The sequence below is a fragment of the Mustelus asterias genome, chromosome 8 (genome assembly GCF_964213995.1).
Source record: "Mustelus asterias chromosome 8, sMusAst1.hap1.1, whole genome shotgun sequence".
Classification (NCBI taxonomy): Eukaryota; Metazoa; Chordata; class Chondrichthyes; order Carcharhiniformes; family Triakidae; genus Mustelus; species Mustelus asterias.
The window spans coordinates 92749568-92773797 of record NC_135808.1 but is presented as its reverse complement, the minus strand read 5'-3'; the positions used below and the strand labels follow the sequence as shown (position 1 = coordinate 92773797).

General features: G+C 39.4%; 1 protein-coding gene across 1 annotated transcript in view; it reads right to left on the bottom strand.

The window, feature by feature from the left end:
- Positions 1–1389: 1389 nt before the first annotated feature.
- The window catches only part of hook1 (hook microtubule-tethering protein 1), a 67721-nt gene continuing 44880 nt past the window's right edge, over positions 1390–24230 (bottom strand). The window contains exons 12-22 of the mRNA XM_078218519.1: positions 23628–23738; positions 18812–18899; positions 18280–18340; positions 17627–17767; positions 16470–16557; positions 15491–15525; positions 12930–13012; positions 9848–9948; positions 8444–8545; positions 5760–5828; positions 1390–3413 (exon numbers count right to left, since the gene is read on the bottom strand). Of these exons, the coding sequence (XP_078074645.1) occupies positions 3267–3413; positions 5760–5828; positions 8444–8545; positions 9848–9948; positions 12930–13012; positions 15491–15525; positions 16470–16557; positions 17627–17767; positions 18280–18340; positions 18812–18899; positions 23628–23738 (1026 nt within the window). The 3' untranslated portion in view covers positions 1390–3266. The remainder of the gene's footprint in view (positions 3414–5759; positions 5829–8443; positions 8546–9847; positions 9949–12929; positions 13013–15490; positions 15526–16469; positions 16558–17626; positions 17768–18279; positions 18341–18811; positions 18900–23627; positions 23739–24230) is intronic.

Sequence of the window (24230 nt, the reverse complement as noted above, 5' to 3'; positions counted from 1 at the left end):
TCCAGCAGGGCGAGGAATAGCACAGCGGGAATGGTAAGCCCTGCCTTCTCATTAATAACAGATTGCCTGCTCTCTTTTCACCCCTTCAACCAATACCTGCCATGGCGTCTGTCAGCCACCTGGCCAAATACAACAGGCTCCAGCACCCAGAAGTCACCAGCAAGACATTTTGTAGATGTAAGCAAGTTAGTAAATGTTCTTTTTTAGAAAGCCATTGCAGGTTGATACTTGGGTGAGAGATGAATTCAATATATTTTTTGTGTTTGACATTAATCACCTTTACCACCTCAGTCTGAAATGTGGTTCAGAGTTGCTTTGAAGTCTGCATTGTCAGTATGTTATTGATATATACGTTGGCTGAATGGTTTCATGTTATTCAAGGTAATTTGGATAAGGAGGACTGTTGGGGGAGGGGCTTTGTGCAACTCAAAACTAAAATATTGCAGAAGCTGGAAATCTGAAATAGATGGTCATAAGACCTAAAACATTAAGGCTTGTTTCTCTCTATACAAATAGTGTCAAGCCTAGTGAGTATTTTCAGCATCTTCAGCTTGTGTAATTTTTCAGGAGAGGGGAATGAGTCAGAACACTACTCTATAAATGTTTCTCCTTTACTTTTATCCAGTTCTTCCTCTTCTAAGATGTTCTTTCTGTTTTCTTGCCTCTTTCACATGTAATTCTCCCTGTATATCCTGGTTATGCGAAATGCAGCACATATTGTAGGAAACTCTGCGATCTATCCAGTCTCCTGAATCTTTACTTCCATGCCTCGGTTTCACATTTAATTCCTGGGGGTTGGCTTTTCCAGACCTAAAGAAATTTGGCAGCGAGAGGTGGTAAAAATGTTTGGATCCATCTGTTACCTTTCCAGCATTGCTTGTGGGCAGGAATATCCCCCACCCTAATGTACCAAGCATTTTAACTCCACCTCTCCCCACCCCACCACAGTCCATATTGGCATTTAAATTCTCCCATGTATTTTTGTTAATTATGGCTCAAATACATAATTATTATTTCATTCTATTCCCAGTAAACCTGCTAATCACCTATCACCTGATGTGTGATTTAACTCCCACTGATATCCAACTGCCTCCTCGATCGTTGCAATGTCTGATTTCTCGCCCACTCATACGTACACCTCACCTCCACCCCACTTCCAGTCTCTGCCTGCCCAACAACCAGCCTCTGGAAATCCGTTCACAAAATGTCAATGTGATCCCATTGTTAAATTTGGTAGAACCACTGGAAAACCGCATATCTTGATTTCCAAGTCATTAAATCTCTTCCTCCACCCCCAGCCACCCTCACAGTTAATATCAGGGCAATAACATTAAAATGAAGACAACATACTGTTTCACATAAATGAATGAAATAAAGAAAATACTGGAACACAAGTTTTATTGCACAATTATCTTTCTCCTTTGATTTCTTCAGGGTAAGTCTCTTCACAATTCGGTATACATGCATTAATCAGTTTTGCAACACCGCATTTGAATACATAAATTAAGATTGCATTAGAACAGCACAAATTATATCTTTTTTTTCTTTTTGCAAAGCAACAATGCACATCAAGTGAAAAATAAGAACTCACTGAAATTGAAGATGGACTCACTCAAATCACTTTTCAAACCTAGAGCATGAGTGATGAGGCAGGAATATGATACATGAACAGTGTCTGTAACTTGCATCAGCAGTCAAAAATTGTTAAAGTGGTTCATAATATTAGATATCAAACAAAAATAGACTGGTATAAGAAATCTGTGTTCATGTGTGTGCTTATATTATTCACATCGTTTCAGATTAGTATTTTTGTAAGCTTAAGCAAAATTTGGGAAGGACCTTCTACAGCCGTATCACTTGCACTGCAAATATCATTTCAAGTCTTCTACTCAGAAACAAACAGGTAGAAAAGTTCAAAAAGTGAAGTTACGAACGACATGACTGATGTTGATCCCATCTTTCAAAGTTGATAGTTATGACAGTATATTTCAATAAATGATCATTTGGAACAATGGTAATAAAGAAATTTCAGAATCCACTGAACGCAAACACAAAAGGAATCATTTTTGTCTTAAAATCCTGACAACATTCCATTAAAAAAAAACTCATATATTGCGACCAACACTGGTAAAGCAAGAGTTTTAACAAAGGATGAAAAAGTGCTCAAATCTGGTTCATGCAGAAGTAATTTTTGGAAATCAAGCACAGCCTTCAACCAAAGCAATATAATTTCACATTACCCAGTTGCGAACAAAATGGTCCAGTTTCTGAGGTGTAAGAAATAAAGTTTTTGATAAATGCATCCCTGGTTTAATAAAGGCCTAAGCAATCTAGGCACCCTATGTAATAATTCAGATTTATTAAAACCATTACAGTAACTATTTCAGTTATATTAGAAAGAACATAAATCCAAAATTTTGATGAATGTGTTAATTGTATTAGTTCTTTCAGGCTAATTTAATAAAAATAAACTAATAGTGGCTCAACTTCAGATTTATAAGCATTCAATTTAAAATTACAGTTTTATGATTAAAGCACTTAGAAATATAGATTTCATGGAACTGTATAATAAAAGCCCTTTGGACATTTTCAAAGTTTCACTGTATAAAACAAGGTTTAGTTTAGAAATTACAATCGCGTGTTCTTCATGTAATCTAATGTAGCACATTTTACCTCCTCAATAAACAGAACTGACATGACTGTACATTGAAATCCAAGTTAAAACAAATCAAAATTGGATTTTATTGCTGTGTTTACATGTTAAGATTTGTTCTGAAGGACATGAAAATTACAATCGCATTTGGTATTTTCCCAAATTTACAGAAGTGCTAGAATATGTGTTGTCAGCACTGTAAACCCAGAAACTAAGACAGCAAGCAAAACATTGAATTTATTTACCAGAGAATGTGTATTTTCAAATTGATAAAATTAAAATCAGGAAATATATATAATTATATATAAATTTTAAATTTAATGCGAAAAAAATTCCTAAATAATTTGTTTTGTTTTCGTCCTTGGCCCTCACCATTCTGTGCTGCTATATACAAAGCAATTTGGATCTATTGAAAAGGAACCCTATAAGAGTTCAAGGTAAGTTTTCCATTGAGAGTAATCGAAAATAGAAATGTACTTAGTGTTATAAAATACTGATCCCAGTCATATTCCTTTCTGCTTCACCTTCTACCTTTAAAATATCTTAATATATAGTTTTTTTTTCCCTAAAATGGGACACCTGTACACATTGATTCCAACTGCCATCGGTTTTTCTATTTGGTGTCTTCTGCGTGTGTAGAAACTGTGAGAGTTTTCCGTGAACTGGTTACCTGTCGTTGTTTTGCTAAGAATGACCGATTTGCGTTTAGATCAAAACCTCCTAGTCGGGCTTCCGTGGCTATCTTATGAAAAGCCAAGCTCTGAAAGCAGTCCACAATTACTTGTCTCACATTGAGAAACAGAAAATGGCATAAAAAGCAAACAAGTTACCCAAAAAAGATACGAGAAATGCTTACACTTGCAGAAATGTCAACCAACACTTATAAAGCACTTCAAAAATCAGACTTTTAAAATGACACACGGAGAGGAGTTTAATCTTTATAATAATTGTGCACTATGACCAGCAGTACCAAGTTTAAAAAATAAACTTCAGTCTTTTTAATAAGTATTCTAAAAGGCGAAATTGGAAAAACACGGGTAAATATATGGCAGTCAACACAGAGTTTGATTGAGCAGAGGGTTGATGAATGTAGTGCACTTGAATTTTGAATAGATATATGATAAAGTGCTACATAATAGACTTTTTAGCAAATGTAAAGCTCCTTGGATTAAAGGGACAGTATCAGTCTGGATAAATTATTGACGAGGACAGAAAGTAAAGAGTGGTGAAGGGTTATTTTTCAAACTGGAAGGAGTGTATAGTTGACCCCCAGGGCTTGGTATTTTATACTGTTGCTCCTTTTATCATATGTTAATGACTAAGACTTGGGTATCAATTTCAAAGTTTGCGGATGACACAAAACTTAGAAATATAGCTAAACAGGGAGCAAATCTTAAGAAGACAGGCTACAATTTATAAGCTAAAATAGGCAGACATCTGGCAGGTGCAAATCAAAGTAGTGAATTGCGTGAATGTGGAGATGCCATATCAATCACATAGCACAATTTTAAAGGGACTGAGGACAGGGAAACCTGAGAACTTATGGACACAAATCATTTGAAGGTGGCAGGTCAAAATGACAAACTGTTATAAAGATATATGTGATCCTTGGCTGTATAGAAATGAAGAAATAATACTAAAACTTGTTAAAAGACTAATTAAACCTCAGATGAAGAATTGCATTGTAATAGCACCGTCTAATAAGACCTTCTAATAGTAATAGCGCTCATATATGTGTATCTTTGTATATATAATCAAAGTAAACTAGTTTTCTGTTGTGTACTTTTAAACTCCATGTGCTGCACACTTTCTCTTTTTCATCCTGCAAAGATGTCACATGCCTCAAATTACGGACACTGCACTTTAGGAAGGACATCAAAGCTCTGGAGGGAAGGCAGAGTAGACTTATCAGAATGATACCCATCTTTAGTTGTCCTGAAGAACTAATGAAACTGGGATTATTTGATGTAGAGCAGGAAAGTTACAGGAGAGATTTAATAGAGCTCTTCAAAAGCATGAGAGGCACTGATAGAAGAAATAAGGAGAAACGGTTTCCATGAACAGAATGTAGGTAGAAGATAAATGGCAAAATAACTAGAGGCACTACCTGAAAGAGCGGTGGAAATAGGTTCAGTAATAATTTTCAGCAAGGAATTAGCTGCATGATTGAAAAGCAAAAATTTGCAAGAGCTTTAGTGAAAGAGCAGGAGTGACACAAATAAAATAGAAGTAGAATTAGGCCATTCAGCCACCTGAGCCTGCTCTTCCAATTCAATAAGCTCATGGTTGATCTTTTTGTCTTGAGTTCCACATTCCCATCTACCACTGATAACTTTTGATTCCCTGGCAAGAATCTATCTACAAAAAATGCTGGAAAAACTCAATAGGTCTGAAGGCATCTGTGGAGAGAGAATAGAGCCAATGTTTGGAGTCAGGATGACCCTTTGCTCTGGTGAAGGGTCATCCTGACTCAAAATGTTGGCTTTATTCTCTCTTCGCAGATGCCGTCAGACCTGCTGAGTTTTTCCAGCAATTTCTGTTTCTGTTTCAGATTCCAGTATCCACAGTATTTTGCCTTGATGAGAAGAATCTATCTACCTCTGCCTTAAAAATATTCAGTGACCCCCACTTCCACCGCTTTCTGAGGCAGAGAGTTCCAAAGTCGCACAATACTCAAGAGAAAAAAGTTCTCTTCATTTCTGTCCTAAAAAGGCAACCCTCAATTTTAAAATAATGCCATTTAGTTCTGGACTCACCCACAAGAGGTCCACATTGTGAAGACCATTCAGGATCTTACATACTTAAGGTCACCTCTCACCCTTTTAAATTTTAGTGGAAACAAGCCCAGTCTGTCTAGTCTATCCCCAAAACACTACACCTTCATTTCAGGTATCAATCAAGAAAACTTCTTCTGAACTTGGACGAGTATGTTCAGTGATGAGATTGGAAAGTTTAGCAAGAATTCTCAAGGCGCGCTTCCTGGTGATGTAAATCCAGGAATTGATTGTCCCCTCCCCAATAAGACACATGACATAACTTATCCAAAAAGCAAGCAAGATTTATGATTATACGATTTTAGATATGTTATCTATCGTTAATAATTTACCTTATTGTACCATGCTGTTACTATCAGCTCCTCTTCATATCCTCGAAGTTTTGCTTGCTCACATTCACGCTAGTATAAATACAAGGAAAGAAGACAAATAACTCAGGGACGCTTTGTTAAAAGAAACTACACATTTCCAATGCATTATAAAGAGACAGCTTTTCCAAATTGAAGCTTTGGGATAAATAAACCAGAAAATGTGAACTTACTTATAATCATAACACAAGAATGCTAGCTACCTGTCGAATTTAGGTTTTTAAAATAGTAGATACTGGCTTAACAAAATCAATTAGACTGTAAGAAAAAAAAGTCCCAAATGTTCTGACGCAGAAATTATGCCAAAAATTAAATGATATCTGTGGTGATCTTATTGATGGGAATATCTCACCTAAAAGGTTGTTCCAAGCACGTTTACCTAGGCCAGAATTTAAAAATTAAAATGAATACAATACAGTGCCAGGCTAATGAGTGGGCTGCTGCCTTCTGCAATGTTGCCTCACTCTCAGCACCTCTTGTTGCCACTGTGCTTTTTCTTCTGCCATTACCAGGCAGAGCTGCCCATTCAGTTGTTTAGTCTATCTGAGAGCATGCTGGAAACAAGGGTCTGAAAAATGTTTGGTGCCTCGAGGCTGACAGCACTTTAGTTAAGCGTAGAGCATTTATACTGCACAAAGCATTTATAATACTCTATATCCTGTCGGTCTGAATCTGTTGTATGAAGAAGCTTTGCAACTACAGTGCACCATGGAACAAGTGGTTACAGACCAGTATTCCAGGCGGGCCAGAGGATGAGGAACCAAGCCCAGAATCAGGTGCTCAAAAGAGGACTGAGAGTTGATCTTTACAAACCTTGGACTCCATCTGGCAGGAGGCTTTCATTGCGAGATATGCCAGGTTGGGAGATTTGCCAGGTAGAATTGTGAAGCCAGACCTCAAACTCTAGATTGCACAGCTTCATACAGTAGGACCAGCACGTATGGATCAAAATAGCCCACCCCTCAAGAGATAGAAAAGAACCAGGCTTTCTTGGAGATGGAACCAACTGCAGCAGGGGCATTTTTTTTATTCATCTGTGGGACATGGGCATCACTGGCTGCCAGAATTTATTGTCCATCCCTAGTTGCCCTTGGAGGGTAGTCAAGAGTCAACCTCATTGCTGTGGATCTGGAGTCACATGTAGGCCAGACCAAGTTAAGGCAGCAGATTTCCTTCTGTAAAGAACATTAGTGAACCAGATGGGTTTTTCCAACAATCGACAATGGTTTCATGGTCATCAGTAGATTCTTAACTCCAGATGTTTTTTAAATCAAATTCAAATTCCACTATCTACTATGGCAGGATTTGACCCCAGGTTCCAGAACATTAGCTGAACTTCTGGCTTAATAGTCCAGCAATAATACCACTAGGCCAACACCTCCCCTATCTCAGAGGTGTAAAGTCTTCTTTAACCCTTGGAGTTTGTATTGACCAGCTTAAGTCAACCATCACCTCTGTGTTCCCTGTTCTTTGTCACACCACTAATTTGAACCTTATAGATGGTGGACAGGCTTTGGGGAGTCAGGGGGTGAGTTACTAGCACCAGAATTACCAGCCTTTCACCTGACCTTTTAGCTACACTCTTTGTAAGGTGGGTTTAATTAAGTTTTGGTCAGTGGCAACCTCTATCATGTTGATGATGGGGGAATTCACTGGTGGTAGGTAATACCATTGAATGTCAAGGGGGAATGGTTAGATTCTCTCTTGTTGGAGATGGTCACTGCATGGCACTTAAGTGTCAAGCAGCATTTGTGCCAGATCAGCCCAAGGCTGTATGTTGTCCAGGTCTTACTGCATGCATGAATGGATTGCTTCAGTATTTGAGGAGATGCAAATCGTACTGAATATTGTGCAATCATTAGTGAACATTTCCACTTCAGATCTATGGTGGAGGGCATGTCATTGATAGTAACGCTAAAGATGGTTGAGCCTAGAACACTGTTCTGAGAAACTCCTAAATCATTGCCCTGGGCTGAGGTGATTGGCCTCCAACAGGCAGAACAATCTTCCTTTGTGCTAGGTATAACATCAGCCAGCAGAGAAGCTTCCCCCGATTCCCATTGACTTATATTTTGCTAAGTTCTTTGCTGGCTTGATCTCAAGGGCGAGTCACTCTCACCTCACCTCCTAAATTCAGCCTTTTTGTCTACGTTGAGATCAAAGCTGCAATGAGACCTGAAGACTGGGCAGCACCCAAACTGAGCATCAGTGAGCAGGTCATTCCCGAGTAAATGCCACTTGATAGCACTATTGACAACACCTTCCATCACTGTGCTGATGATCGAGAGAAGACTGATGGAATGTTAATAGGTCGGATTGGATTTGTCCTGATTTTCTGGACTGGACATACTTGGACAATTTTCCACATGGATGCCAGTGCTGTTGTTGCATTGGAACAGCTTGGCCAAGACAGGCAAGTTAACTGTAATTGAAGATGTTTGATTAGTGGCAGCCTGGAGATAGATATCTCTAAATTATGGGGAAATTGGTCAATTTAGCACCTCTTGTTGTTTGAGTCATGAAATAGTGAAACATTTAAGTGCACCAAGCTAGTTATTATACAGTAGTATATTAATCACTCAGAACATTGCAATATTAATGAGGAAAATGTTCTAATCAGCATGAAATGTAACAAGACAGTGACATACTTCCAGCATTTGTATCTTTTTGTCCTTCTCATTGATCTGGGTTTTCAGTATCTGGATTTCTGCACTTGCTGGGTTTTGTTTCGGATCCAGAGCTTTAATCACCTGTGTACATGATATAAAAATATATTTTTCTTTGTTAAGCCTCTCCATAAACCTGTATCAAGATAGTATCACTTTAGCTGGGTTGGTGGATATAGAGGTGGGGGAGCAAGGTGGTCGAAGAGATGGGGTTAGAGAGCCAAAGTGCCTGCAGAGCTTATATTCAAATTTCCCAACTGTGATTCACTGTAGGTAACTCCTCCAAGAAACACGGCATCTCTGAAGTTCTTGGCTTGACTTTGCAAACTCCATTATTGGGAGGTGAAGGAAGTGGGACTGACAAATTTTGTTTCTTGGAATTATTTTGTATGCTGAATCTATTATTTCCCTTTTTTTGTTGAACTAAAATTGTAAAGAACAAATATACAAGAGCAGCAGGATGAGCTGATGGGGGGGAATTTTGTCTGCTGGATATTGGAAAATTGCAGGAACATTGCAACATTTTCTGAAATGTGCTGATGGCAGGTGAGATCCCCAACTATTAGAGTGTGCTCAGAAAATTACCTCTTTAAAAATAAATTTTCACTTGAGAGCATAAGACACATGCCTCTCCTCCCAGCAAAACACATGGTTCCAGCCTCATATATCCTTCCAGGTATTCCATTTTTTTACACCGTTTTTGGCTTCAGATATTATTCATTCTTTAGTTTAAAAATTCCCATTTCAGCCCCTCAGACTTCCAGTATTAAAATGTCACTCTACAGAAACACAGGAGTCAAAACCTCAAGTCTTTTATCCCATTGTGAAGGCTATTTCCGGTGGTGACCCTGATAAAGTTTGCAAGGTGTAACGTCAGTTCAATTCAGTAATGACAGCAGGTGCCTATGCCACAAAGTATACATTTCTAGCTTCCAACTGCTAAAGGAGGCCAGGGTTCCTGGCAAAGATTTCCAATCCAATTAGGCTGGTGGGGATTTTGGGGAACGATGGTACTGGATCGCACCAAACCAATCTCAACTTTGCTCACTGATTTTGATTTGATTTATTATTGTCACATATAATTAGTATATGGTGAAAAGTATTGTTTCTGGCGCGCTATACAAACAAAACATACCATTCATAGATAAGCATTTATAAGAGTGATTGAAAAAGACTAAAAATGATCAAGCCATGCGGGAGCAGGGTGAATAGTGGCAACATCCTAAACCCAGAACACAAAAATGAATTCCATGTTCAGCTTTGGGTTGGTTGGCATGTCAGTCCTATTCAGCATATTGACCACACATAGGAAATGCTAACTTTGAATAAGAGGTTATAAGGAATAAATGTTGGATAAAAAACAAACCAGAACACACACATACTCACATTACGAGCTTTCTCCAGGTACATCTTGTATCTTTCTTCCATTGCCCTCATGTCTTCGTCTTTTTTAGTCAGGGCACGTTGCAACTCCTCAATCTTTTGCACTAGAATGATAAGATTTGCGCTTTTGAAATGTTCCAATTGGGAATCTAATATTTCTTCAGGTATATTTTATTAATTGCTTTTTAACTGATTATTGCAAAGAAATTTTAATTGCTATTTCTATTGTATGAATGTTTTGAAATATCATAAATATAGGCCGGAATTCTCCAGCCATTCATGCCCTGCTGCCGCTGCCAGTGAGAAAGTGGAATTTGGCACTCAGCCAAATCTCCATTCACTGCAGCGGGACCAGAGAGGTGAGGTTACGGGTGAGGTTAGAGAATCTGGCCCATAGTGTCCAATTACTAACATAGGATTTGAATATTTTATAAAAATCCAATCTTAGGATACCAAAACAAGTATGAACAGCTATTATTAGTCAAGAGGTTTTCTGTAATGTATAGATTAAAATATATTTAACCGCTTAACCGAACTTAGGTAAATGTTAACTTTTCAAAACAGATTTCTAGAAGAAGAGCTTGTATTTATCTGGCAACTTTCACCAACCACTTCAGGACAGGTAATGAAGTACGTTTGGAGTTTAAAGTTTATAATAAACATTATTTTGTTAGTGTCGCAAGTAGGCTTACATTAGCACTGCAATGAAGTTACTGTGAAAATCCTAGTCGCCACACTCCAGCACCTGTTTGGGTACACTGAGGGAGAATTTAGTACGGCTAATGCACCTAACCGGCACTTCTTTCAGGCTGTGGGAGGAAACCAGAACACCCGAAGGAAACCCATGCAAACACAGGGAGAACATGCAGCCTCCACACAGTGACCCAAGCTGGGAATCAAACCTGGGTCCCTGGCGCTGTGAGGCAGTAGTGCTAACCACTGTGCCACCTCAAATTAATCAATATAAGGGAATACTGTTGCCAGTGTCAGAACAGCAGGGTCCCACAGCCATCAGCTAATTTCCAGATAATCTGGGTTTCATTTTGTGATTTATATTGTGCGATAAACATTGGCCAGAACAACTAAAGAATTCCTCTCCTTTGTCTAAAATACCATGAGATGATTTACACCCACCCAAAGGGTGGACTGGGCCTAGGTTTAATGTCTCATTCAATAGAAGGCACCTATGACAATGAATCCTTCTCATACTGCACTGGAATGTCTACCTGAATGGATTATGTGCTCAAATATCTGGAGTGGGGCTTGAAGGAGAGAGGTGTAGTGATGCTACACCAAGGCTCAATGAACAAGGCAATTAAGCAAATAGTTTAGAATTCTCCATTATGCCATGAATATTCATGTATATTCCAATATTTAACAACTAAGAGCCTTATTTCAAAAGAAAGAACAGGGAATGGTGTCCACTATTCCCAAAGTGGATGACACACCAGGAAACTGCAGGGCATGGAGGCCCTGCCAATCTTAATGATAGGAGCTCATTTAAATAATAATTTCCAGAGTCCTGCCTGACACCAGGCCAGATTCACTATCTAACCTGCAGGCAGAGCAGGGATTTCCCAGCAGGAAGCCACAGCCTAGGTGCCCTGGGAAGGTTCCAGTCAGTCAATGGGTGCAAGGAATCTGGAGACAATTGAGGGGCGGGAATAGGTGTGGGGAGTCACTTCCACCATCTCCTGGTTCCGATGATGGGTCAAAGGCTAACCATGGGCTGCCTAATCTTTGGAGCGCCCTTACAGCATTTACTGATTTCATTTCATAATTACAGCATATGCAGTACTTTGGCCTTTCTTATCAGCATTCAGATATTTGACAGATTGGGCCCGATTTTATCATTTTCATTCTAAGTGCTGAATCTGGGCGTAATGCAGATCCGACTTAGGAATCTGCTTTCAGACACCCCCATACGCACTCAGTCATCTCCAGTCCCATTCGCGCTATGGGCGGGGCATAGCGCAGCCGAAACGATCGGAGCTCTGAACTGCGCATGCGCTGTTGGGAAAAAAATTGAAAAAGTGCGCCCGTGTCAGATTGCTCCCAGGCCACAGAAAGCGGAGAAAGCGGCCCAGGAGCAACAGGTGGGAGCGATGGTGCACACGCAACATCACTGTCCCCCTTATCCACGCCCCCCTCCCCGCCCACTACCCACACACATCACTGGCCCCCTTATCCACCCCCCCCCCCACTACCCACATACATCACTGTCGACCTTATCCACCCCCCCATAATCGCTGTCCCCCTTATCCACCCACCCCCCCCCCCGTTACCCAGACCGATCGCCACCCCTGCCCCCCTCCCCTCCTACCGATCGCCTGCAGAGTGGCAGCGGACCCCCCAGCCCCCCCACACCCCCACCAGAGATCCATCTGCCCCCCTGCCAGAGATCCATCTGCGCCCCCCCGCGCCTGAGATACATCTTACCCATCTCCTTCCCCCCCTCCCCCAGACAACGATCTGGCCTCACTCACTCCCCCCTCCCCCCCCCCCAGTGAATGGTCTGGCCTCACTCACCCCCTCCCCCCACAGAGGAATATCTGACCCGCCTCCTCCTCCCTCCCCACCAGACAATGAACAGCCCCCCTCCCACCAGAGATACATCTGACCCGCCTTCTCCTCCCTCCCCTCCCACCAGACAACGATCTGGCCTCACTCCCCTCCCCCCACAACCAGAGAATATCTGACCCGCCTCCCCCCTCCCCCCCCATCACTGATCTGAGTCAGAGAGACGTTGGAAGCTCTGAACTCGCCTCTTCAGCAGCTGGAGCGCCCGATTCAGACTTTTATTTAGCAGGTCCATTACGGTGCGGTTCCGGATTGGCAAATGTGGTGGTAAAGGGGGAAATGCTGATAAAGTTGGGCAGGCAGTTCATTCATTCAATTTAAATGCATTTAAATCGCCGTTGCGCCCGTTTTGGGCGCAAAGCGGATCGCCGCCATTCCCGGGTTTCGGTAACATGGCAATCTGCGCGGACACGGGTGCGGATCGCGTTAATGGCCTCTCACCCGACTTTACCACGTTTTCGCGCAACGGGCCCAATGTGTTTATTGTATTTTTTGTTAAACTTACAGCTCTGTTGTATTTCAGGTTCTAAGTCTTCAATAAGTTCTCTCTTTTTCTGCAGTTCATCATTGGCCTCATGAAGTTTCTCCCTAGAGATAACATGTGCAGCAAATTAAATGCATAGAAAATTACTGTTTAACTCTTACTTGACCTATTTACTTCACCACCAAGGCTCAGTTTTTAAAGTGTAAACTGTGTCTAGTTTGCCATTATGCCTGGCAATTTTAGTTTCTGTGTTGTGGTCAGCAGAAAGTTGGCAGGCAGCTTCAAAACTATCAACTTTATCTGATGTTACAATGTGGAGGTTGTCCCCCTTTTGAGACGTAATGCCGAGTTCCCCAAAGAGGAATACCTTGCCTCGTAATCTGTTAAAAGTGTGTGGGAAGGAGAACTGTTCTTCAGTAACATTTAGTTAACTAACAGAAACACCTGACACTCACTTTAAGATGACCACTTAATTTATTAACTAACTAACAGGGAACTTTAACTAAACAAGTAACATACCAAATAAAATAGGATTCTACTGAAATACTGTTCAAATAAGTACAATATCCATTCATTACCCAAACACAGTAATAGTAGAATGTAGTCATTCTCAAAAAATATACAACCAGGTTGAGTCTTTCGGAACTTTCTGGAGTTTCTTGATTGATTTCTCTATCTGCAAGTTCTTTTTGATTTGGTACCTTTCACTGGTTAGATGGTGCATTCTCTTAAGACATACATAAAACTGGTAGGATTGAAAGCTGAGAACTCTCGGCTCTTGGCAACTGATATTTGTTCTCTCCCACTCAAGACTTGAGAAGTGGCAGTTGCTATTCCTGTTCTCCCCCTTGCACTCTCTTTTATACCTGTGATGACCTATCACTTTTCCTACAATAGGATTGGTCTGATATTGTCAACATCATCAAAATTCAGATCTTACAGGTTCTTGGTAGCTGAGTGCCTGCTTTAAATTGATTGGGCAAAATTCAAACAGGATGTCTTTGTCAAGACTACTGCTTGACTTTTTGGTACAAATGTTTCAGCTCGGTCTTTGGATGTACTTTGCATTTTAAACCTCCAAGCGCTGAAATAAAACCAGCTTTTAAAGGGATCACACAATGTTTTTTTTCCATTAGCATTTTTACAATTTCTTTACATCTTTATCAGCATCACATTTCAACTTCACAAATTCAACTTCGCAGCACTGACAAGGTTAGAATCGCCACTGACTAAACTGTTGGCAGATGGAAATTTACTGTAATTATGTAAGAATTGTTTTTGTCGCACTTTAAAAGGTACCACATTTTCAAAATTTTTCAGAACAATTCCAAATATTAAAGATACAATTCCACCAAATCATTAATTTGCCACTCTCAGACAATTAATAGCATTATACAACCTCACAACACAGAGGGAGCTCATTTGACCCAGTATGCCTGCATTCGCTCTTTGGAAGAGCCTACGTATTTCCTCATCTGTATAACAAGTGGCACCATTTTTTAAAATCCTTGTAAACAAGTGCTGCCCTTTAAGAAGCTGCATCCATACAATTTGTGCTCGGGTACTTACAATTTATTATAAACAAGGAATGTTACTGGATGGTTTTATTATCAGTTTAGGATCCTGCTCTAACTGTGATTCAGGAACACCTGTTGGAATAGTCTTCTGTTCTATATACAGGAGGAAAGGTCACCAGGATTATATCAGTTCTTCAATTGGAGGGGAATAAATATAGATTTTTTTTTAAAAATTCACCTTCTTAGTATAATTTTTACTGACCAAAATGTGCAACGTGTAGAAACCTTACATTCAGTCCATAAAAATGAATTATATTCTACTCAATGTACTGGCATAAAAATGTCTTCTATGAAGCATGATTGATCACTTCTCAGTTATCTTGATGATACTGTGCTGTTGATATATTTTATGTTTCTGTGGAATGTTTAAAATTCAGCTTTATTCTGCAGGTAGTCAGTGTGTCTGGTAAACATTCAGCTCAGCTGCTGGGAAAGCAGGATAATTACTCATTTTAGCCATTTAGTGTTTACTAATATAAAGCTAATGGACTTTTGTTTACAAAAGAAAATGTCCCCTAAGGTTTTTTTTGATTAAAGGAATGGAATGTGGGTTTTTGATTAGGTTGATTGACAGGGTCATGTGATAATGTGGTTAATGGGAGGAGCTAAGTTTGTAGTAGAGAAACAGCTTTCAGTTTCTGGCTGGGATTGTTGAAAGACAGAAGTCTGCAAGCTGCTCTGAAAATCAAAACCTCTGAAACCTTTAAGACTGTTGACACAATTTATCGCAAGTGTGCTACCTGTATTTAAAATGGAATTTGAGTCCAGGCGGAATGTTGCTTACTTGTAACTGGAATAGTGATAAGTTGCAAGAAGAAATTGCATTGTATTTTGAGAGAAAGGGTATCAATAGAAAACATTCTGAACTTAACATTGTTACTGAACGAACAAGTGAGCCACACTTAAATCTATTTATTTTTAAAAACCGCGACAGTGTGGATTTCAGAAACTTGCAACGGGTTATATGTTTAAAAAGAAAACTTGTAAAAAATACTATTTACTTACAGGTGTGCATCTAATTTCTTCTTCAGGTCACTTGACTGCAAAACAAGACAATATATCAAAATGTTTGTTACATGATATCGTAAGATCCTGGAGTGCATGATTCAAGCGTACATTTGGTAACTAATACTGAAACAATCTGCATTGGATACTTCAGAAACATATGCTCATGAAGCAGTTAGGGTTATTTTTATAATTATACAATCCTAACTCTCCTACTGTCTGGAGCTACACTTAAACTACAAACATAAAGGAGAAAAAGTGGAAATGCATAAATATGACAGATGCAAATAGTGAAGATGTATTAGCTCCAGTTTCAATCTGATTATATCTACCAGCTTTCTCTTGGCCTTCAGTCATATCAGTGGCAAAAGAACTAACTATACAAACATATAAGCTAATAGATGCCATAATCAAAATTAGGCACTTGCTATTTGAATAATATAAATCAAAAAAGTGTCTAGATAATCATATCTTTTATTATGCCACCTTAATAATTTCTCATCTACTTTTCTATGTTTTATCCAGAAAAAAAATTGTTTCCTTCATCATGCAGTTCTGTATTTAAGAATGAACATGTTCAAAGGTACTTAAAGGTTATGGGCTAAATTTTAACATTTGGAAGTGTTTGCAGCGTTTCAGAAAACTACAAGTGCATAGAAGGGTTTTTTTTCTCCCTGTAGCTCTCTAACTGAGTCACGGCATTAGTATCCCGCTTCTGGGTTTCCCGACCAATCAGAGATAGTGAATATGATCACACCCTACACCTGACCGTTGCCAAATCTTGTTCAAAACTTACTGGGCAATTCCTGCATTTAGTCCTCCACAGGGTCCCAATTTGTATCCTGGGTAACATGTCTCATCAGGAGATCGGAGCCATTGTTTATAAGCCCCATAAAGATATGCAACCAATTACTTCTCTACTTCTTTACTTTACAAATCTAATATAATGCCCTTAAATTACTTTTAATCAATAACTTACTTCTTCCGACTTAGATCCTTGCTCCTGTAAGACTTTCTGGAGATCTTCAACTTGATGTTGCAGTTCTTGCACACGCTGGTTTTCAATTCTGTTTTAAAAGGTCATAAGAGAAGGTTAAACCAATTATTACTTTAGATCATTGTGCTTTGCTGGTGGCAATTCTTCAACTGAAGACATCACTCCGAATTTTATTTCTCAGCTCTTGACCCATATCCATTTATATTCTTTCCTTTCAAATATTTAACCACATATGTTTTTTACATTTTATATTCTCTGCCTTAGTTGTCACTCACCATGTGAAAGCATTTCCTCTAACTTTCCTCATGATGATCTAATGATCTTTACCAATTTACCAACTAATGGAAACAATTATTCACCAATTACCTCTTGAAACCATTCTCAATTTTGAAAATCTCCTTCTTTAACCTTTTCTGTTCTCGCTAAAAAAAATCTTCACTTCTTTCTTCGCATCTATAGCTTCAGATTTTGAATATCAATTTTGGGAATCTTTCTTCAACCATTTTATAGAATAGAACTTTTTCCTATGAGACATTCAGCACTCCATGCAATATTCCAACTGTCTTGTACAAATTTAATGTCACTTATTTATTTTAGTATTCAATAATCCTCATACATATTAAAAACAAATGGACCCAAATCCTCCAATCTCCAAATCATCGGACACTGGACATATGACTGAAAATGTGTGTCAGGCACTTTGGAAGTTATGAAATGCAGACCTACGTGGGAACTGCTTGAAATGTTTTATTAGAAATTCTGATGGGCAATTCCCCTGCTCCCTGGGACCATCCCCAAACTCTGAGCTTTGGTCTCGAAAGACAGTTCTGTGATACTCACCTGGTTACCTAGATTAAAACCTAGACTAAGATCAGAGTAACTACAAAACTGACTCCCCAAATACCCTACTGATCCCCGCATCAAACCTAACCTGACTAACCTCCCGACCTGATTAATCCCCCCCAATCTAACTAATCCCATCAGCCTGACTCAGCCACCCTCCTGACCCAACCTGACCACTATCACAGTCCTCCACCAACCAGCAGGGCATAAGTCAGACTAGTTCCTGGCATTTAAAAATATTTCCTCAGAAATCATCAGCTGAAGAGCAGATTAAATCATATCAAACATATTCGTACCTATTTTCTGTCTCCAGTTCATTTTTTGTCCGATTCACATCATCTAACTGCTTCTGCAGCACCAAAATACGTTCATTTTCTGATCCCTCTTGTTGCAATCTTAACATCTTGTTCTCATGTTGCAGTCGGATGAACTTTTCTCTGCACATATGAATGAATTGCAATGTTACTCTTTGAAGTGACTGTCCCAGCATTATACCTGTATTTAGGAGTTTTGTCCAATCTGTGTGAAAGTTGGATATTATTGTGTGATAAATACCTAATCAGTTTTCAGCAATACTTATCACCAAGTTCGACAAATGCAACAAAAAATATAACATACACATTTAGAAAAGTTCATTGCATGAGATATTTTTCTGTTTGTTAATTTATTGGTGTTGAAGTGTTTAAAATGTACATTTATTTTAAACATCAGGATATTATATCTCCATGGGGACTGCTCTGATGGAACTATGGGAAAAACACTTTAAATGGTTGGAAGTAGATTGAGGTAATCTGTGGAAATTCAGGACCAAAGAGATTAGTTTTGGCATTGCCAGAAATTAAAGCTGTTTTTACATTGAAAAGACAATGTAAAAAAAATGATTACCAAAATTCATCAATGATTTTAAGGATTTCAATTTTTGGAGTGTGTAGGAATGGAAGAACTATACCTATATTCCACAGGAAGAATTTCAGCTGCAAGATGGTCATGTGAATCCAGAGAAAATTTACCTGGAGAACAAAAATTTGAATTATTCACCATTTGCTGCTGGAAATTAAGCTGCTTTAACATAATTCATTCATTTACATCTCCTTGATCCAGGGCACCATTTCATACCAATACCACACCTAGTTCTCCAGAGATAAACAATTTGAAAAAGTGTTTTGCGTGAAAATCCAGAAGTGGGTTTGTTCACATTTATCGATGACGTTAAACAACACTTTGACAATTTTAATAGATTCTGCGTTCTGGCAGAGTTACAAAATTCCAATGGAGTAGGAGGAGGAAATAGTTTGGTCTTATTTGAAAATGAAAAACCTCTAAATGATACAACGCCAAATAATGCCGTCATGACAAAGCATGAATAAATTTATATATATGGATTTAAAGGCATGTTAAACACTCTGCACAATCCTACTTGTTGGAAAACTACATGAAGTAGAGAATACAGAAAATGAACAATTAAAGAAACTGAATCATACCTGATTGTAACAAGTGATCTTGCTGTACTTGTGTGCATTTGAGCTCTTCATTGGTTTCTCTGAGAGTATCGCGTTCCACTATCAGTCGCTGGAGGAAAAAAACTAGTAAATAACAGCAACAAGCAACTCTTCAAAGATATTGCTCAATACCTCTCACCAAATGCAGAAGAAAAATAATTCAGAGTAAGGCAAAATTGCTGAGTTCATAAATGTGAATTCTCATGTGATTTACTAAACTACCAGTTGAATGAAGAGACTAGATCATAGACATTCACCGGAATTGTACCGCCCTGCCCACCACGGGAATTGGAGCGGGTGAGGGGTGGACAATGGGAAGGTCCATTGACCTCAGGCAGGATTTTACGGTTTCGGGACGTGTATGGCTATAAAATCCCGCTCATTAAGTCAATCCAGTATTTCCATTACTTGCTCTAATATGTTGTGTGAATTTTATGGAGTGACTTTTAAACTCAGTGCTGACGAAGTTTAGTTTTCCTTGTCACCAAGTGTGGAGAATTGTCATTGCAATCTGCTTCACTGATGCAAAATGACAACTAAGCAAGTGCCCACGATGATGGTAAGTTGTGACTGAGTTGTATCTACCTACAACTTCAACAGCTAACCACTGACATATAATTTAAGCAAATACAAGAAAAGGCATTGATTAAAAATAGCTGCCACAAATCACCTGATGCCTAATATTGTAAGTTGACCACTTCTTTGGAAACTTTTTATACAAATTTTACTGCAGACCTGTTGCATGGAATTTCACATCTGGTGGGTGTCAAGCTCCACTTTAATCAGGGACTCTCTTGAAAGAAATACATTAAAAAAAGCAATGCTGGACTTAGGTCAGCTATAGTTCTATCATGACAATGGGAACTGCCAGCCAGTCAGATATTCATCTGGCATTCAAAATCCCCTGTGGAGGATGAAATAACCTAGTTGATTTCTACTTGAAAGGTGTCAAATGTTTTGGAGATTAAAAAGGATCAAAAATTGGGATTACTTGGTCTGCAACAATGACGGAAAGACATGATAATTAAATTCCTTTCTTAGAATATACAGATAGGAGTCTTAAAAACTGTTCCACCCAGTAAAATCAAGGACAAGAAGAAAACAATACAGTCATCTGCTGGAAGAGAGGAGTAAAGATCTATCTCTCTAATTCTCGTTTTCAAACTAAAAGAGTATCTCACCAAATGCTGAACTGAACCAAGTCAACCCCAGAATTCTATCGGAAACCGACTAACTTCAAATGGCCACAATATTCAACAATCTACACCTCAAAGACAAGGAAAGGATTTAATAATCTATTTTTAAAACATTTTTGGACTCTAACCTTGGAGGGTGTGTACGTGTGAAAGAAAGAGAATGTGTGTGTGAGTGTGAGAGGCAGAGTTTGTGAATGGTTTGCATGAGTGTGTGCACCTGCATGTGCATGAGAGTGTGTGCACACGTGTAAGTACGTGTGTCATTGCATCTTTATTTTTTCTCAGCTTGGGTAATTAATAAACTTACTCTTTCTTTGACTCAATGTAACCTAGTTGGATTGGCTCCTTATTAACAAATAAATATATTTGGATTGAAAAAGGCATTTATGGGAACAATAAATTGTAAAAAATCTTTGTCGTAACACTTGTGAATTAAAAATTATGCCCACATTATTGAGGAAGTTCAGAGATCACAGCTAGGAAATTGTTCAGCCATTGTGAAATATAAATCCAACCATGAATATGATAGCATCAAACTACAGGGATGTGAAGTCCCAAGTTACGTCAAATCATCTTTTTTAAAAATCTAGGATCAAACTTAGTAGAAACAGTTAACTATGGATAATGCTTTTTTTTTGTGTGAATTATATTCTTCCCCCCAGGAAGAAATATCTTTAATTAATGACAGATGATTTCTTTGGTGTTGCTCTTTCAGCTTCCTCTGCAAATTCCCCTTGAATCTGTAATTCAAAATAAGTCTTAAGTTCTGAACTAGATCTCTTTTAAAAAAAAATCACTATCCAATTACTATCTGGTTAGCATTGCAGCCTCACAGCTCCATGGACCTGGCTTCAATTCCAACCTCGGGTGACACTATCTGTGTGAAGTTTGCACATTCTCCTGGTGTCTGTGTGGGCTTCCTCGGGTGCTCCAGTTTCCTCCCACACTCAAAATATGTGCGGGTTTGTTTGATTGGCCATGATAAATTGATCCTTACGGGTTGAATTTTCCCGTTCTGCCCACTATGGGTGAGGGGCTGACCATGGGAAAATCTATGGTGAGGGGCGATCATGGAAAGGTGTACAGAGGACGCTGAAAGTCTGCAAAGGGATATAAATAGTCTAAGTGAGTGGGCGAGGGTCTGGCAGATGAAGTACAATGTTGGTAAATGTGAGGTCATCCATTTTGGTAGGAATAACAGCAAAATGGACTATTATTTAAATTGTAAAAAATTGCAGCATGCTGCTGTGCAGAGGGACCTGGGTGTCTTTGTGCAGGAATCTCAAGAAGTTAGTTTGCAGGTGCAGCAAGTAATTAAGAAGGCAAATGGAATTTTGTCCTTCATTGCTAGAGGGATGGAGTTTAAAAACAGCGAGATTATGTTGCAGCTGTACAAGGTGCTGGTGAGGCCACACCTGGAGTATTGTGTACAGCTTTGGTCTCCTTACTTGAGAAAGGATATACTGGCACTGGAGGGGGTGCAGAGGAGATTTACTAGGTTGATTCCGGAGTTGAGAGGGTTGGCTTATGAGGAGAGACTGAGTAGACTGGGGCTATAACTCATTGGAATTCAGAAGAATGAGGGGAGATCTTATAGAAACATTTAAGATTATGAAGGGAATAGATGAGATAGAAGCAGGAAAGTTGTTTCCACTGGCGGGTGAAACTAGAACTAGGAGGCATAGCCTCAAAATAAGGGGAAGCAAATTTAGGACTGAGTTGAGGAGGAACTTCTTCACACAAATGGTTGTGAATCTGTGGAATTCCCTGCCCAGTGAAAAAGTTGAGGCTACCTCATTGAATGTTTTTAAGGCAAGGATAGATAAATCTTTGAACAGTAAAGGAATTAAGGGTTATGGTGAGCGGGCAGGTAGTTGGAACTGATCAGCCATGATCTTATTGAATGACGGAGCAGGCTCGAGGGGCCAGATGGCCTACTCCTGCTCCTAGTTCTTATGTTCTGTTGAGCTTGGGCGGGATTTTCTAGTTTCTGGGAGAGCATGGCTGGAAAATCCCACACATAGTGTCAGGGGGATTAGCAGGGTAAATATGTGGGGTTACGGGGATAGGGTCTGGGTGGGATTGTTGTTGGTGCAGGCTCAATGGGCTGAATGGCCTCCTTCTGCACTGTAGGGATTCTATAATTCTATAATAGACATTTGGACAGGAAAAATCACTTCAGGCAAATATTCAGACTTATGTTCCATCACATACCTTGATGGAGCTAGATTCTGGTCAGCTGAGAATGGTTATAAAATACACAATCAATCAATTTCACTGTCCTGTCCTGAAGCTGCATTCTAATACAAACACAGCAAAGTATAAAACTGAAGAATGCATACACTTAATCACATACAGTAAAAATGAACAAATAGATTAGCTTATTTGAGTTTAACCATGCTGGAATTGACTTTACAAGGTGGGTGATGTTAAAATCCTCAGTGACTCATGATCACAGCATATTGTGTTTACCATTGCCTGAACACAATACAGACAAATACAGACAGCAACAATTCTAAAGCAGATTTACTATAAAATATTATCTCATGCCATCATAAAATAATGCTAACTGGACTTTATTAGCCATCCATTGTTGCTCCGAGATGGTGGAAGCACGAGGACATTCTTCTTGAAGAGTTCCTTGTTACAACACTTCAGATCGCAATAGGGTCAATCACAATTTGGGGTGGCAGTAAATCAATTTAATTTTTATAAAATTCAACATATTTCATTCCTTTTTTTTCTTGGTGCCAAAGGACAAATTACAAAATGTATTCTCTATAATTTCACCATTTTCCAGGTTGCTACCCCGCCTGCGGGCCTCGATAACTTAGTTACTCAATTCTACCATGTCGAAGCCCGACAGTTGGTAATCAAAAGTTCTTGGATGATGAGTTGCCAGACTAAAGAGGTGATTGCAGATTCACAACAATGACCAGAATTTACTGCTCCCCTGTCGGTGGAGTTTTAGGGGGGTAGCATTAAATTAAAGGGATAATATTCACTCCAGCTTCCACATGCCCTGATCACACAACAAGTTTACCCTAGGGGGGGCAAGACCTTCGATGGGTAGCTCACTCTCACCCCAATGCATGCCCTTAAGTGGCTTGCCAGGCTCAATTTTTCATGCCCCCTCCAGGCCTTCCTTATCCTCCCAGCTCCGGGATCCCTTGAACTTACCTGGGCCTTTGGTGCCCAGACATAGGCTCCAATGTTCTCCTGCATTGCTGTAGGAACTAGAGGGCTGCCAGCCAATTCTGAGTGAGGGGCAGACGCTCCACCTGCAGCCACTTAATACTGGTCAAACATGAAATGGCTGTGGGGCACTCGGAGTTGGCAGAGATGTGCTCCCCACTGACTCTTTGGATGGAAGAAAGCGAGGCATCGCCATCCAAAAAATTCAGGCCAGACTGTTAACTGTCCTCTGAAATGGCCAGTTACATTGCTATAGAAAAGTTAAAAACTAAAATCAGACAGACCAACCAATATCAACCTCAGCACCAGAAATGACAATGGTACGCCCAACCCTGCAAAGTCCTTCTTCCTAACAATATAGCACAGAGATCTGAATATCTTGGTAGCTGAACACCAAGGGTACTTGCCTCTTTTTCTTTCAGTAATGTTTCATGCTTTTCCTCAATCTGTTTCAATTCAAAGGCCAGTTTGTCTGCTCTTCTTACTTCCTCAGATAATGAGTTGTGAAGTTCCTGAACCTTTTAATGACAATAAAGCAACCAGTGTTACAAAAGGTCATTAGATCAAATGGCACTGTTGTAGTAACTTATGCAAAGTGTGGCCTTCCTCACTGGTTCATTAGGTAAATGCACTACCCAACATTAGTCAAACAAAGATAAATTCTCAGGATCAATCCCTGATCTATTCTGAGTAAACTGTTCTCAATTAGGGCAACAACGGTATGGCACGAATATCTATTGTCATACATATGCAGTAGGCATTTCAGTAAGATAGCATAAAAAGGCTTGTTTTTAATCAAAGATTAAAATCACAGATGGGTACCAAATATTGACCTTGCGAGCAAAGTTACATCTCAGGAATGAATAAAAGTTTACAAACTACATCATTTTAGCATTTTCATGAGGGTAAGTTTAAAGTTTATTTATTAGTGCCACAAGTAGACTTACATTAATACTGCATTGAAGTTAATGTGAAAATCCCCTAGTCGCCACACTCTGGCGCCTTTTCGG